The following is a 13,083-nucleotide window of genomic DNA, read 5'->3' on the forward strand; positions in this document are numbered from 1 at the left end:
CTTCGTGGTCCAGTTCACCTCCCTCGCCCAGCCCTTGTGCCACCTCTTCCAGGAAGTCTACGTAGTTACAGAGTTTTTACCTGAATCATCTTGCTGAAATCTCCTCGGCTGCCTCTTTTTTTTTTTTTTTTGGATGAGGAAATAGGGAAGTTGGGTGACTCACCGAGGCCACGTGGCTGGCAGTGGGGTGCAGGGAGGCAGGGAGGTGTGCTGACAAGGCGGCGAATGGCTTCGTGCGGCGGCGGTGGTGGGGGTGTGGGGGCCTCTACTGTTTATAAAGCTGCCCCTCCTCAGCTCACCCCAGGGCACTTGGAAGCAATGGACAACAGAACTGCTTTTAGGATGGAAAAACCAAATGGTGATACGCAAAGATAACGTAGGATAAATGTAAAAGTCCCTGGCACATAGTAGGAGGTCTATAAATGGGGCCAGTCCGATTCCAGAAGTCTCCTTAGGAGACACAGTGGGTTCAAGTTTATCTACATCAGGGCTTGGCCTCCCTGCGGATACTGTTGAGACTCCACTGCCAGTGCCTGCCGTCCTTTGCTGGTGGCCTTGTCCGTCCAGCAGGGCGACTTCTGCACTTTTAGGGCACATCAGAAGTTGCAGGGAATTAACTCCCCCTTCCAACCAGCGACCAGTAGGACTGGTGTGTAAGTGTCCCGGCTCCCTCGGCCCCTGTGGATCACTCAGAAGAGTGTGTTCTGCGCTGGCTCCCCGTCCTCACAGGGGTCAAGCCCTGTCACCCGCCCTGACCACTCGCTCCATCTCATTCCTTCCTCCGTTGACTACCCTCCTCTGCCTGTGTTTGCAGGGATCATCTCTGGAGTCACCTACTTGCACTCAAATCCTTGTCTCTTAGGGTTTGCTTCTGCAGACCCGGCCCAGGCTCCCGTCACTCACTGCAAACCTGCAAACTGCGCCGCAGGCCACACGCTCCGCCTCTGCAGCTGCTGTAGGTGGAGCTGGTTGGTACTCAACGCACTGACCTAGTTTATGCTTTGTAGACATTTAAATGAAAGTGTAGTAATTATGACAGCGCAGTTTTCTTTTTGAATTTGGCGCCAGCGCTCATGTTGGAGGAGACAGCCCCCAATGTTTCCGAGAGTCAAGGAACGGCGCCTTCTACGCCGAGGCCTGCGGGAAGGGGCTCACTGTTGTTCAGGGCAACGTGGAATCGGAAGTGCCCGCCCCTCCCGTGCTCACGTGTTGAGCGAGAATTGGGCATCTCCTCTGATCCGGGCACCGAGCTGGGTCCGGGGGCTCCCAGCGTCAGGGTGAAGGGGAACACAGAGGTGTCAGGCTGTTGGCTCACTGTGTCACATTTAGTCCTCACTTTGGCACCCTGAAAGGTGAGGCCCTGTCACCCAGACAGAGCCTGTCTGTCTGACCCCAAGCCCCGTTGGTGACTCATGCCCCAGTTTCTTCTTTCCTAAAAAGGGGATCCTCACAGCACAGCTCATGGGGTTGCAGGAAGGAGGCAAAAGCTGGTCATCAGCCACCTGCTGAGCCCGTTTTACTGAGCTCTGCTCTGTGCCAGACACTGGTCTAGGCCCGGGGTGGGGGCGATGCCACATGCACAAACCACTGTCCCCCTGGAGCTGACGTTGCAGGGGCAAATGGCAACAAGCAAAGGAGTAGATAAGTGTAGGTGGAGGTGGGTGCTGCAGGGGGGGATGGGGAAGGGTGAGAGAGAGTGGAGGGGAAGCATGGGCTTCCACTTTAAACAGGGCAGTGGGAGAAGGCCTCTCAGAAGAAGCAACATTTGAGCCTAGATGGGAATGAAATAAGGAAAGGGCCCCGTGGGTATCTGGAGAGAGTCTTCCAGACAGAGAACAGCAAGTGCAAAGGCCCTGAGGTAGGATTGTGCTTAGTATGTTCATGGAACAGTATGGAGTTCTCGATTGTAGCTTGTTTTAGTGCTCACAGGAAGACATCCATGTGTTAAAGGGACGATGCAATGTAACGTATCTGTGTTGTGACTGTAGAATGACATGAATGTATCATCCATAATGTGCTATCTGAGATGCCACATAAAGAAGCAAGTTTGAAGTTGCGAAGGAGTGTTACCTTCTCTGGTAACACTCCTCTCTGGTACAGCAGCTGTGACCGAGTAGGTAACCTTCCTTGGAGAGGACGCGTCAAATCTGAAATTTGGGTCTTCTGGACAAGCTGGTTCTGGGCCAGTGACTCTGTCCCCCAGCAGAAGCCTGCCCCAAAGCGGGTGCTTGCTGAGAATGGAATGGGGAGGCTTTAAATCTCAGCCTGTGTTGCAGCGGGGCTGCGGATGGGGCTGCGCATGGGGCTGCGCATGGGGCTGCGGACGGGGCTGGGCTGGTATTCTGCCCCAGGCTGTGGAAGCGCCAGGCCAGCTCGTGTGGGCTGGCCAGGATGGGCACCTTCCTGGGGGGGCCTTGTGGTTTCCAGAGTCAACACGGAGAAGGAGGGGGTGGGCAGCTCCGAGGCCCCGCTGCAGAAGGAAAGCCTTGTCATCCCGCATTGCCTGGCGCCCGCTCTCCTCTCTGGCTGCGGACACAGCCCGTTTGCACGGGGCCACGTGTTTTCCAGGAGGAGGATGCAGAACGAGCTTCCCGAGGGAGGTGATAATTGGGGAAAGATGCTGAGGAAGTGATAATTGGGTTGGGCAAGAGAGAGCCTGGAACATTCAGTAACCTCTCCTGTACAAAAAAAAAAGTTAAAAACATTTACGTTACAAAAGGACCTTTGATTTCAAAGCAGCGTGTTTGTTGTCGAACTTTGGAAAAAACGGAAATGGAGAAAAAAATGGAAATCACTAATAATTCCACTCTCAGCATTAGGTTTCCTGGCTATTGATAAAGCCCAAATAACAGTGCATTGAATGGGGTGGAAGTTTCTTTCTGTCTCACTGAATTAGAGGCAGCTCTGACCAGATGTGTAGGCTCCACTCTCATTAGAGACATAAACTCCTCTGGATTGCTACTTCATCCTCTTCAACACATGGCTTCCACTTCACAGTACAAGGTGGCTGCCTGACCTCCAGGCATCGCATTTGTTATCTAATCAGTAGGAAGGAGGAGCAGCAGCAGAAGAGAATCCTTGCTTCCTTTTTCCTCATCCCCAAGGATACTTTCAAGTAGTTGCACATAATACATTTACTTATACTCTACTAGCCCAAACTTAGTCCGTGGCCACACGTAGCTGAAAGGAAGCTGGGAAATACAGCCTTTATTCTAAAATCTGGGGCTCTATTTCCAAAGGAAAAGGAGAGACCAGATATTGGGGGATAGCTAGTAATTTTGGCCATCCTCCCACACAATTTAGGGTAGTCTGTACTTTGCTTTTCTATGCTTATGTAGAGATAATTGAACCCAAATTAGATTACATTTTATGTGCTTTTCTGTAACTTGCGTTATTATTGCAGCTAGGGATACATCAACAGCCTTTTTTTTTTTTTGGTATCATTAAATGGACTCCTGCAAACCAGTTTTAGCATGCTTTTCCTTTGTCAAGATGGACAATTTATTTGACTGAGCTTCAAGTGGTAGAATTATACACGAGATTCTGAAGTTACACTTTGATGACACGTGTGACATTTATTTTCCCCTGAGGGATAAATGCCCACAGCCTGAGTGGATGGAACATAGGATTTGGTGTTTGAAGGGGTCAGGGGTCATCGGGGGTTCCCCGAACTCTGACCTGTGCGGTGTTGCCTGGAGCAGGCTGTGCAAAGCCCTCCTCTGCTGCTGTCACTTCTGTTTCATTATTATCACCTGGACTCAGGCTTCGGCTCTGCCATGGCCTTTGCCTCCCTGGCCCCCCACCACCCAGACCACATAGGGGGCGTGGGGTCCTCGGGGCACCCCCTTTCCTTTGTCCTTGCTGTGGTCTGGGGCTGCCCTGCCTCTCATCTCCCCTTCCCTCTAACTGGTCCCCTGGTCCTCTCAGGTTTCGCCATATGTCTGGTGAGGTCACCCTGGCCAGGATGGGGATGTCCTTGGGGGCGCCCGGTCCTGCTCCCCTCAGTGATCAGGTTGCCAGCGCTGGTCTCGGAGAGTGGCTTCGAAGCTTCTTCCCGTCCCTGTCATCTCCAGGGAGACATTTATCCTCCCAAGGCTGTGGCCACAGGGTCCAGACAGATGGCGGGTCCCCGGGGGCCCCCCACAGGGCAGCTGCTCCCAGTGTTATGCTTGTGCAGTGTGTTGCCTACAGCTACTCGCTGATGGTGTGTGTTGGGGACTCATCACCGGGCCAGACTGCCTGGATTTGAGGCCCAGCTCTGCCCCTTCTAGCTGTGTGGCTGTGGCTGAGCCAAGAGATGTGGGTGCTGGTATCTGGAAGTGGTGCTGGCGTGCACCCGTCCCTCTCCCCCGGGGGAAGCGGTACGGCTGGGGTCTGGGCGGCAGGTGCTGCCAGCCGCATGCACTGATGTGGATAACGGTGGAAGATGCCGTGAGTGGGAAAACAGAAGCGCGTGTGCCACTTGCAGAAATGTGTGTGTCCAGCACCCTGTAACCCGGTACTCTTTATTGCTTCTCGATGCACGTGTGCGTGGGAAGTGAGCAGAGGCACCCTCTCCAGGGCGGGCGGTGCCTTGCAGGGAGGGCAGGTGCACGAGTGGCCCACCTCTCTCTGTAACGATTTGCTTCTTCCTGTTTCTGCGTGGCGGGGGGCAGTTGGATGTTCTCGAGGCACATGGGTGGAGTGAACCAGCCCTGGGTGCGCACCGAAGGGGCTGTGCCCATGCGTCCACCTGCGTACCCGCCGCTCCGGTCCAGAAGGAGAACATTGGCAGCAGCCCCGAGGGCTCTCTCGTGCCCCTTTGCGCAGTCCGTGCCTCCCCGGACTTGATGCATTTCTTTTAGAAAACGGTTTAAAGCAAATTTGGCTTAATGCTAAGATTTGCCCAAGAGGAGCCATGATGTGTCTGTGGGTGTTGGTTAAATTGTTCTTTGTCTTTTTCTGGATCCTGGCCGTATGTCGTCCTCATCATCCCAGCAAGGAGAAGGGGAGGACTTGGGCAGGTGCCGGGCAGTGGCCCTTGCAGGGCGTGGACAGAGAGTCCGTGGCCGAGGCTGAGTCCCAGGCAGCCCGGCGGTCCTGAGAATGGTCTTGTCTCCGAGGAGGTTTCCTGGACGAGGGCTGAGCGTGGCAAAGCTGTCAGGGCTGAGGCAAGGGGTTGCCCCGAGGGTCCCTTCAACCCCCGCCTGCACAGAGGGCATTGGAGTCGCCTGGAAAAGCCGGTCGTGCCTTGGGCAGCGTGAAGGCTGGGCCCGGGGCCCCTGCCTGTCCATTCTTTCCGGGTCACGAGCTGCCCATTGAGCCCATCACACTGGCCTGTTTGCGCCGTCTCTGTGGGTGGCCCGAGCCTCTCATTGTCCCGGCACAATAGTGGTGGCCCTGCTCGTGTGAAGAAACCGGGACAGGAAGCCCAGATCTAGGTCAGCCTCCCTGCACGCCCAGCTTCCTGCGCCTGCTGGCAGCACTCGGCCGGGCTGCCTTTGTCTCCCTCCGGTCCGAGGAGGCTGGGAGCAGGGTTTCCCGGCAGCATCACGGGCTCTGTTTAGAACAACCTCTAGGAACTCCCTTCCCCTGTCCCCACCACCCATGGCCCTTTAAAAAGAAAAACCAGCAGGCTACCGAGTGGCCCGAGCTGAGGCTCCGGCCATGGGTCAGGCCCTGGGCCAGGCACATCCGGGATCCCTTCCTCTGGTTTCTGAGCTCTTGCTGTGTGCCCGGCACCAGTCTGGGCCTGGGGTGACAGCTGGGAACTGAGGCAGGCGGGGCCCCTGCCCTCGTGTGGCTTCCATTCGCTTTATGCTGATGCATCCGGAAAGGGAGGGCAGGTGTCGCTCTGGTCCCCAGGCTTGGGAAGAGCAGACAGACTCGGAGAGGCCGACGCCCTGTCCTGAGGCCCCGTGTGCAGCAGGAGGGAGGAGGAGTGCACTTTAGACCCGAACTGCCAGTGTCCTAACCTGGCCTCTGTCATTGCACGAGCGTGAGTCTCATCCCAGGCATGCCCGCTTCTCACCTGGGCCTTCCCTTGGGAGCTGGCGCGGACGACTTAACCTCCGTCTTCGCTCGTCCCACACGCTCTGCACGCAGGATGGGAAGGCGGTAAGTGTGGGAGGACCTCACGCAGGTGACATTTGAGCCAGGGCCTGATGAATGAGGGGGAGTTGTTGGCCCAGGGGAGAGCGGGGGGAGACTGTCCTGCTGGTAGGAAGAGCACGTGCAAAGGTCCTGAGGAAGGAGTGTGCTGGCAGGTGGAAGGGACAGAGAGAATGGGGGTGTGGCCGAAGATGATTGAGGGGCGGGGTGGGGGGGTGGAATGCTGGAAGGCGAGAGTTCAGACAGATTAACTGGGACAAAGTCAAGGGACCTTCTGGGCTGTGGAAGGAGCCCTGGAGGGTTGAAAGCCATGGGTTGACAGGATCTGATTTACATATTTAAAGGATCCCTCTGGCTGTCTGTGTGGAGAAAGGACTTTTGGTGGGAGAGGGAAGCCAGGGGGGACAGGGAAGAGGTTACTGCATCAGTTCTGGCAGGAAGTGACGGTGACTTGGACCAGGTGGGTGGCTGAGGGGGAGGGGATATGTCAAAGGTGAAGCCGATAGCATCTGCGGACAGATGGAAATGGAGTGTGGGGTGGGGGTGGGGATTGGCTGGAGCTCTGGCAAAGGTGCTGTTACAATTGGTACTGTGGGTTGGACAGGGGTTAGGACCTAGGTTTTGGGTGGGTTAAATTTGACATGTTCCTTGGACGGCCAGGTGGGGATCTGGAGTGGGCAGAAATCCAGGTGAGGGTTTGGGCGTTGGGGCGGACCCCGGGCCGGGGAAATAACCAGAGGTGGAGGGACCGGTGGAAAGTGCCCGCAGTGAGCGTGGGCAGGGGCGAGGCTGCTGTGCTCGGTGTCCTGGACTTTCCTCTCTGTGACCTGCCGTGTGGAGACCTGTGTGGCCAGCTCCTCACGACAGCCACGGGTGTTCATCCAGGTGACGGGAAAGGACCCGACGATACCTGTCGTCTTCCCCTGCTTCCCTCCATCCTGGACGGCCCCTTCGTCTCCCCACCACGCAGAGATCTCCCCAGACAAGCATGATTGGATGAGACGTGCCCTTAATTAACTTGCAGCTGAGCTCTGTGACAAGGACAATGTGTGGTCACCTCCCCGCCCCCCTTGTGAGTCCTCTGTGGTATAATCGGCCACTGCCAGGAGGGCGACTGGCTGGCCGCTGTAGCTCCTCCTGGCTCTGTGGCCGTGACAGGACCCTGAGGTTGTCTTTGTAGGGTGACCACCTGCCTATTGCCAGGTCAACCTGCCTCCTAGAGTCCATGCACACCACGTGGGGCTCGCTGTGCGTGACCGGCCTCAGTCTCCCTCCGGTGCTGCCCCCCGTCGCCCCGTCTGCCCCGTACTCCTTCAGTCCCCTCTCCTGCCCACGGGGCCCTCTCAGTAGCTCTTCCGCCTGCTCTGCCACCCGCAGCAGCCAGGCCACCGTCATCTCAGACAACCACACCCCCTACTCTGGTCCCCCCACTTCCGTGCCCGACCCCTAAAGTTCAGTTCCTCACAAAAACACAGGGCTCTTGGGCCAACGTTTAAAATTTGGGAGACTTTGCTTTTAAGAAATCGTAACTTCTGGTTTCTGTTGGAAAAAAACAAAACAAAAAACCAAAGCCCAGAACATCGGGTGATACCGGGCCTGCCGCCTTCCCTCCTGGCCACACTCGGGGGGAGGAGCGGCCGCCCCTGAGGTGGCCCGCGCTGCCCGATCCCCACAGGCACCACCGCTGTGGTCCTTCGTCACCTGTCACGCCACGGAGGACAGACTTGGTTTCTGAGTGCCGAGCCCCTAGAAAAAGTGGCAGCACGACTGGGGTCCATCCCTGCTGTAGGACCCCGGCAGCTGTAGAAGCAGACCGGGGAGCCCCCCGCGGGACGATAGGGAGAGGCCCGGGAGCAGTGGTGGTAGGCGGGAAGGGCAGGGCCAGCACGCCCTGCGTACGCTGCCATTATTTGGCATATAAAGGGGGAAAGTAAGAATATGTGTGTGTGTGTTGGTTTTCCTGGCTTCGTTGAGATACATGTGACATGTAACACTGGGGAAGTTTAAGGTGCAGCTAACTGACTCCTCTGTTGCACAGCGGCGGCCACCACAGTGCAGCATTCCAGTGTAAACGACAGTGTTGCAGCCACCGTCACTGGGTATGCGTTAGTTACCCTGAGCTTGTTCATCTCACAACCACCTGGATGGTTGTGTTCTTTGATGGGCGTGTGCATGCGTGTGTGTACATGAGGATCTTCTGGGAGGATGTGCTGGAAGCTAGTAGCTGAGGTCCCATGGAAGGTGGGGAGGGGAGAGACTCCATGAGCGAGGCCTGGTGGGGTGGAGGAGAGAGACTTTTCGTATTTATGACTTTTGAGCCACGTGAGTGTGTTCCTGCTTAGAAGTTAAAGGAAAAAGGGAAAGGGAAAGCGGGGCTGAGAGGGGCCCGTGGGAGGGGAGGCAGGGCAGGGCTCTGGGGAGTTTTCTGTGCGGGGCCTGGGTCTCGGATGCTCAGTCAGCATTTGTCGCTTGAACGGCAGGGTAGTTTTTCCTTACTCCCTGCCCGTGCCCCTGTACTGTGCTGCCTCCCAGGTCCTGGTTGGCACTGGACCCTGCCTTCTTTTAAGTCGTCCCCGGAGATCGAGGCACGGACTCTCACATCTTCCTGCTTCTCCCCCCCAGGCATTCCTGCATCGCATCCGGCAGAATGTGGCGGACTCGGTGGAGAAGGGCCTCACGGAGGAGAACGTCAAGGTGCGGACACTGGGGTGGGCCCCTAGCACACCGTCCCTGCTGCTGGGGGGTCAGGGGCACAGCCGCCCCGCCTGCAGCTGGTTCGGTCTTCTTGTGCCCGCCCCCTGCGGCCCCGAGGGGCCTGCCGGCCCTGCGAGCAGACCGCGCCTGGTGGATGTCGGGAGGACTCAGCCTCAGGCCTCCACTCCCCAACTCGAGACTTTCTCCCCTTGCTCAACGTGACCCTCCCGCCTTCCACCCTCCTCGCGCCAGGCCCTCTGGCCTCGAGCCAGCGGAAAATCCCTTCCCAAGCGCCCCTGGGAGCCTGACACCTCCAGCTGCCCTCCTGGCAGCCCCAGCCCCTGCCCTGCTCTGGGCATTGGAATGTCGAGGCCGGGAGGACGAATGACTGGGCCCAGGCTCCGTGCTGGCAGTGGCTCTGGGGAGTCTCGGGAGGACGTCAATAGGCCCTCTGTGCGCGTGGGGCAGGCCCCCATGTTTCCCGGGCCTGGCTCTCTTGTGTGACCTCACTCTCTCTCTGGAAAACCGCCCTCCGTCCTCGGGGCCACAGGGTCCCGGTGCTCGAGAGGAGGGGAGACAGGGCAGGGCGGGAGTCGGCAGGGCCAGCGTGTGCAGCGCACAAAGGGCTCAGTCAAGCAGGAGCTGCCCCCCTGCCCGCCCACAGGTCCCGATGATTCGTCTGGACGGTGACCTTGCACGCTGACAATTCTGGGCCCAGTTTTGGGGGTAGGAAAGCTGAGGCTTGGAGACGTGAAGAGGCTCATTCAGGGTCACTGCGTGGCTGGTCCCTGGGAGTGCTGGGGTCGGAGCTTTTCACGCATTCCTTCGCACTCACTCATTCAGCAGGTATTTGCTGAGCACCTGCCGTCTGTCGCATCTCTTTATGACGGTCCGTTACAACTTAAACATTATTATAATTTCACGTTGTGTTAGTTTTTAAAGAAAATTACCCGTGTTATAAAGTGGAACCCACATACAGTAAAGGGTGCAGTCCCAAGGGTGGACTCCTCGGTGCCTCTCCCAGCACATACCCCCCACCCCGCTCCAAGGACAGCTGCTGATTGGTTCCCACTGATCGGCTTTGCCTGTCTTTGGATTTTACATGAACATGAGCTCTTTCATCATGTCTGGTGTCCTTTGCTCACTTGCGTCTGTGAGGTTTACCCATGTTGTAGCTGAGATCCATTCGTTTTCGGCACCGTGTTCTATTTCACGGCACGGATGCACCACAGTGGACTCACGCACTCTCCTGTGGACGGATACGCAGGTTATCTCCAGGTTTGGCTGCTACAACCGTTCTTGTTGCATCATTGGTGGACACAGGCTCTCATTTCTTTTCAGTGTAGACTCAGGAGACAGATACTTATTTTGAAATTTTACAGCCACTCCTGGAAGCAAGCACAGCAGGAAGACCTATCATACGTGTCTTGGAGATAAGCAGAGATTCAGCCATGTGATCTTGACAGGAGAGAGAAAACCAGCCACACAGTGGGGTGGTTCTTCCTGCCACCTGCCTGGATGAGCATCCAGCCCCACCCCGCAGGCCCCTCAGGGCGATGCCTGGTGCTCTCAGACTGCAGCATTGGGTGGGTGGGTGGTCTTCAGCCCTCAGCTCCCCTGACCACCCTCAGGCCATCTCCCTCTGCATACTTGCCAGTGCATTCCCAGGGTCCTTTGGGCCAACTTTCATTCCTTTGGGCCTTGACTCAAATGTCACCTTCTCAGAGCGGCTGTCCCTGGCTTTTGTATTTAAATTTGCAGTCTACTGCCCTGCCCTGGGACCTACTTCCTGTTTATTTCTTTCTTATTACTTCTTACCACCTAGAAAACTACAGTTACTTGTTTGTTGTCTGTGTACTGCTGTATCCCCTGGGCCTCTAACAGCGCCTGGCACATAGTAGGTGCTCAGTCAATGCTTGCCGAATGAAGGAATGCACAAGAAACCCTAGAAGGGACCATAAAACCAGCAGTGATACTGGTCACCTTGAGCCATGGTGGGTAGGGGGTGGGGAGACGGGTGGGAGAGGGACTCCCCACTGGATTTATTTTATTATGTTTTGACTTTTGAATCATGTGAGTGCCTTCTTCAATATTAAGTTCAGAATGCCTCTGTTTAAGATTTGCCCACAATGGCAGGCACACAATGCAATATGCCTATGATGTATCATAGAACTGTACACTCGAAAACCTATATAATTTTATTAACCAGCATCACCCCAATAAATTTAATAAGAAATGCATCTTTTTTTTTAAAGAAACAGGAAAAGGAATTTATGCAGTTCAAAAGGACCTAGGGTAAATGAAAGTGCCTCCCAAACCTCCTTCCCAGAGGCCCCTTGTGCCCTTGTCCCGGCTGCCTCTGCCACAGCCAGCATGAAGGGGAGTGGCCTTTCTGAGGGTTTCTGCGGGAATTCTGTCCGCGCCAGGATTCCACCCCACCCCACAACAATACAGATCAAGGGTCCTGCCAGGGGCTTGTATCCGTAGATCCAGGTCTGCAGATTCTTTCTGCAGTGTGTGGAACGTAGTTCGTCGTAACCGGTCCCATTTATTAACTACTTGGTGAGCCCCCATGAGTGACCTTTCCCCCAGTCTTTTGCTACCGCAGTGAGGCTGCAGTGTATGTGGCAGCCACCCACCCAGTTCTCCACCTCGGCCCAGCTGACACTTTGGGCTGGATGAGTCTTCGCTGTGGGAGGGGTTGTTCTGTATATTAGAGGATGTTCAGCAGCCTCTCTGACCTCTGCCTGTGAGATGCCAGTAGCATCCTGCCCCCGCAATTGGTGACAAGCAGAAATGTCCCCAGACATTGGCAAGTGTCCCTCAGGAGGCAGAATTGCTCCCGAAGGGAAAGGATGGATTGAGAGGTCACATTCTAGAAGGCAGAGCTTGCTGGGTGAGAGCATATGTGCCTTTCCGGCTTCACAGCCCCGTAAGGGCACCCGTGTGTTGCTCGGGAGAGTTTAAACAGCACTTTCCAGACGCCCTTCCCCACTGCGTTTTCTTCTACCGTGTCGTCTTCATGGTTCATTGAAGCCCCCTCGCTGGTTTAGAAAGCAGCCTCGTGGTTGGACAGTAACCGGTGTGGCCACGCTGAAGACGGTAATGAACGTCTAATGTATTCTCCTCTGCAGGGCGAGTGTGCAGCCCAGGTCTGCTGCTGCTCACCGGACTGCGTGACCTTGGCGGCGTTAATTATTTCCTCCGAGCCTCCGTTCCTCAGCTACAAATTGGGGATAATCTTCAGCTACCTCTGGGAGTTAGAGTGAGGATTGGATGCCATATAAATGCATATAAAGTTCTTAGCACAGGATAAGGCCTTAATCCTGTTTAGTTAATGCTGGCAATACTTGCGTTACTGTCCCTGTTTGCACCAGTGTGGGCTGGCTCCGGCGAGGGAGGGTGCCCGTTTCAGCACACCCTCCCCTGAACCGTGGGCGATAAATGTGTTTTATTCTTGCTTTTGCTCATCCTTTGTGCCTTGATTGACGCCGTCCGGGGCCCCGCTCTTCCTCACAGATCCTGTTCTCGAACATCGAAGACATCCTGGAAGTTCATAAGGATTTCCTGGCCGCCTTGGAGTATTGTTTACATCCGGAGCCTCAGTCTCAGCACGAACTCGGCAATGTTTTCTTAAAATTCGTGAGTACAGTGCCAAGCCCTGGCTGGAGCCTGCTGCTTTTGGGAAGCGGCTTCTCCCCTGGTTGAGGAGGGGCAATCGCGCCTGCCTCCTGGGGCTGGTGGAAAGACTCAAAGACATAAAGCAATAACGGCCGTAGCGCAGAGCAGTCGGCCTCAGCCAGGGCGTGATACTTGCCCCTCAGGATGTTGGGCTGTGTCCAGACACTTTTTTGATTGTTACAGCTTTGGGGGCTGGAAGGGTGGCTATGTGCTTCAGTGAGTGGAGGCCAGGACAGCCTACAGCGCGCAACAGCACTGTTGGACCTCAAGTGTAAGCAGTGCTGGGGTGGGAAACCCTGGTGTATAGCAAGCCCTGGGTCCGCCATGGCTCTTGCATCGTCATCCTCGTCACTGACTCCCTTCTCTGGAGGATCACGTCTGGGTGGGTGGGCAGAGTCTGTGTAGCTCTCTCTGCCCTCAGGGAGTTGGCAGCCTCAGAAGCCACGGTGTTGGGAGGGCAGTCCTCCTGGGGGCGGGGCTGCCCAGCTGCTGGAAAGCTGTGTTTATCTCAGCAAGTTGTTTGGGCTTGATCTGTGCCTCAGTGTCTTCACCTGTAAAATGGGCAAAAACCTAGACCCGCCCGTGATGTTGCTGAGGATCCGGTGAGATAATGTAAGG

At 56.0% G+C, this 13,083-nt stretch overlaps 1 protein-coding gene across 2 annotated transcripts in view; it reads left to right on the forward strand.

The window, feature by feature from the left end:
- The window catches only part of PREX1 (phosphatidylinositol-3,4,5-trisphosphate dependent Rac exchange factor 1), a 172,913-nt gene that overhangs the window by 59,354 nt on the left and 100,476 nt on the right, over positions 1–13,083 (forward strand). Inside the window, exons 2-3 of one of the 2 annotated variants that reach the window (XM_045832969.1) lie at positions 8,713–8,784; positions 12,304–12,426. The exons of the other annotated variant lie outside the window; for it this stretch is intronic. Coding sequence (XP_045688925.1) covers positions 8,713–8,784; positions 12,304–12,426 — 195 coding nt within the window. The remainder of the gene's footprint in view (positions 1–8,712; positions 8,785–12,303; positions 12,427–13,083) is intronic. 2 annotated transcript variants of the gene reach the window in all.

Source organism: Phyllostomus hastatus, unplaced genomic scaffold (assembly GCF_019186645.2).
Source record: "Phyllostomus hastatus isolate PE091 unplaced genomic scaffold, TTU_PhHast_1.1 phas_contig_17, whole genome shotgun sequence".
In the NCBI taxonomy this organism is placed as follows: Eukaryota; Metazoa; Chordata; class Mammalia; order Chiroptera; family Phyllostomidae; genus Phyllostomus; species Phyllostomus hastatus.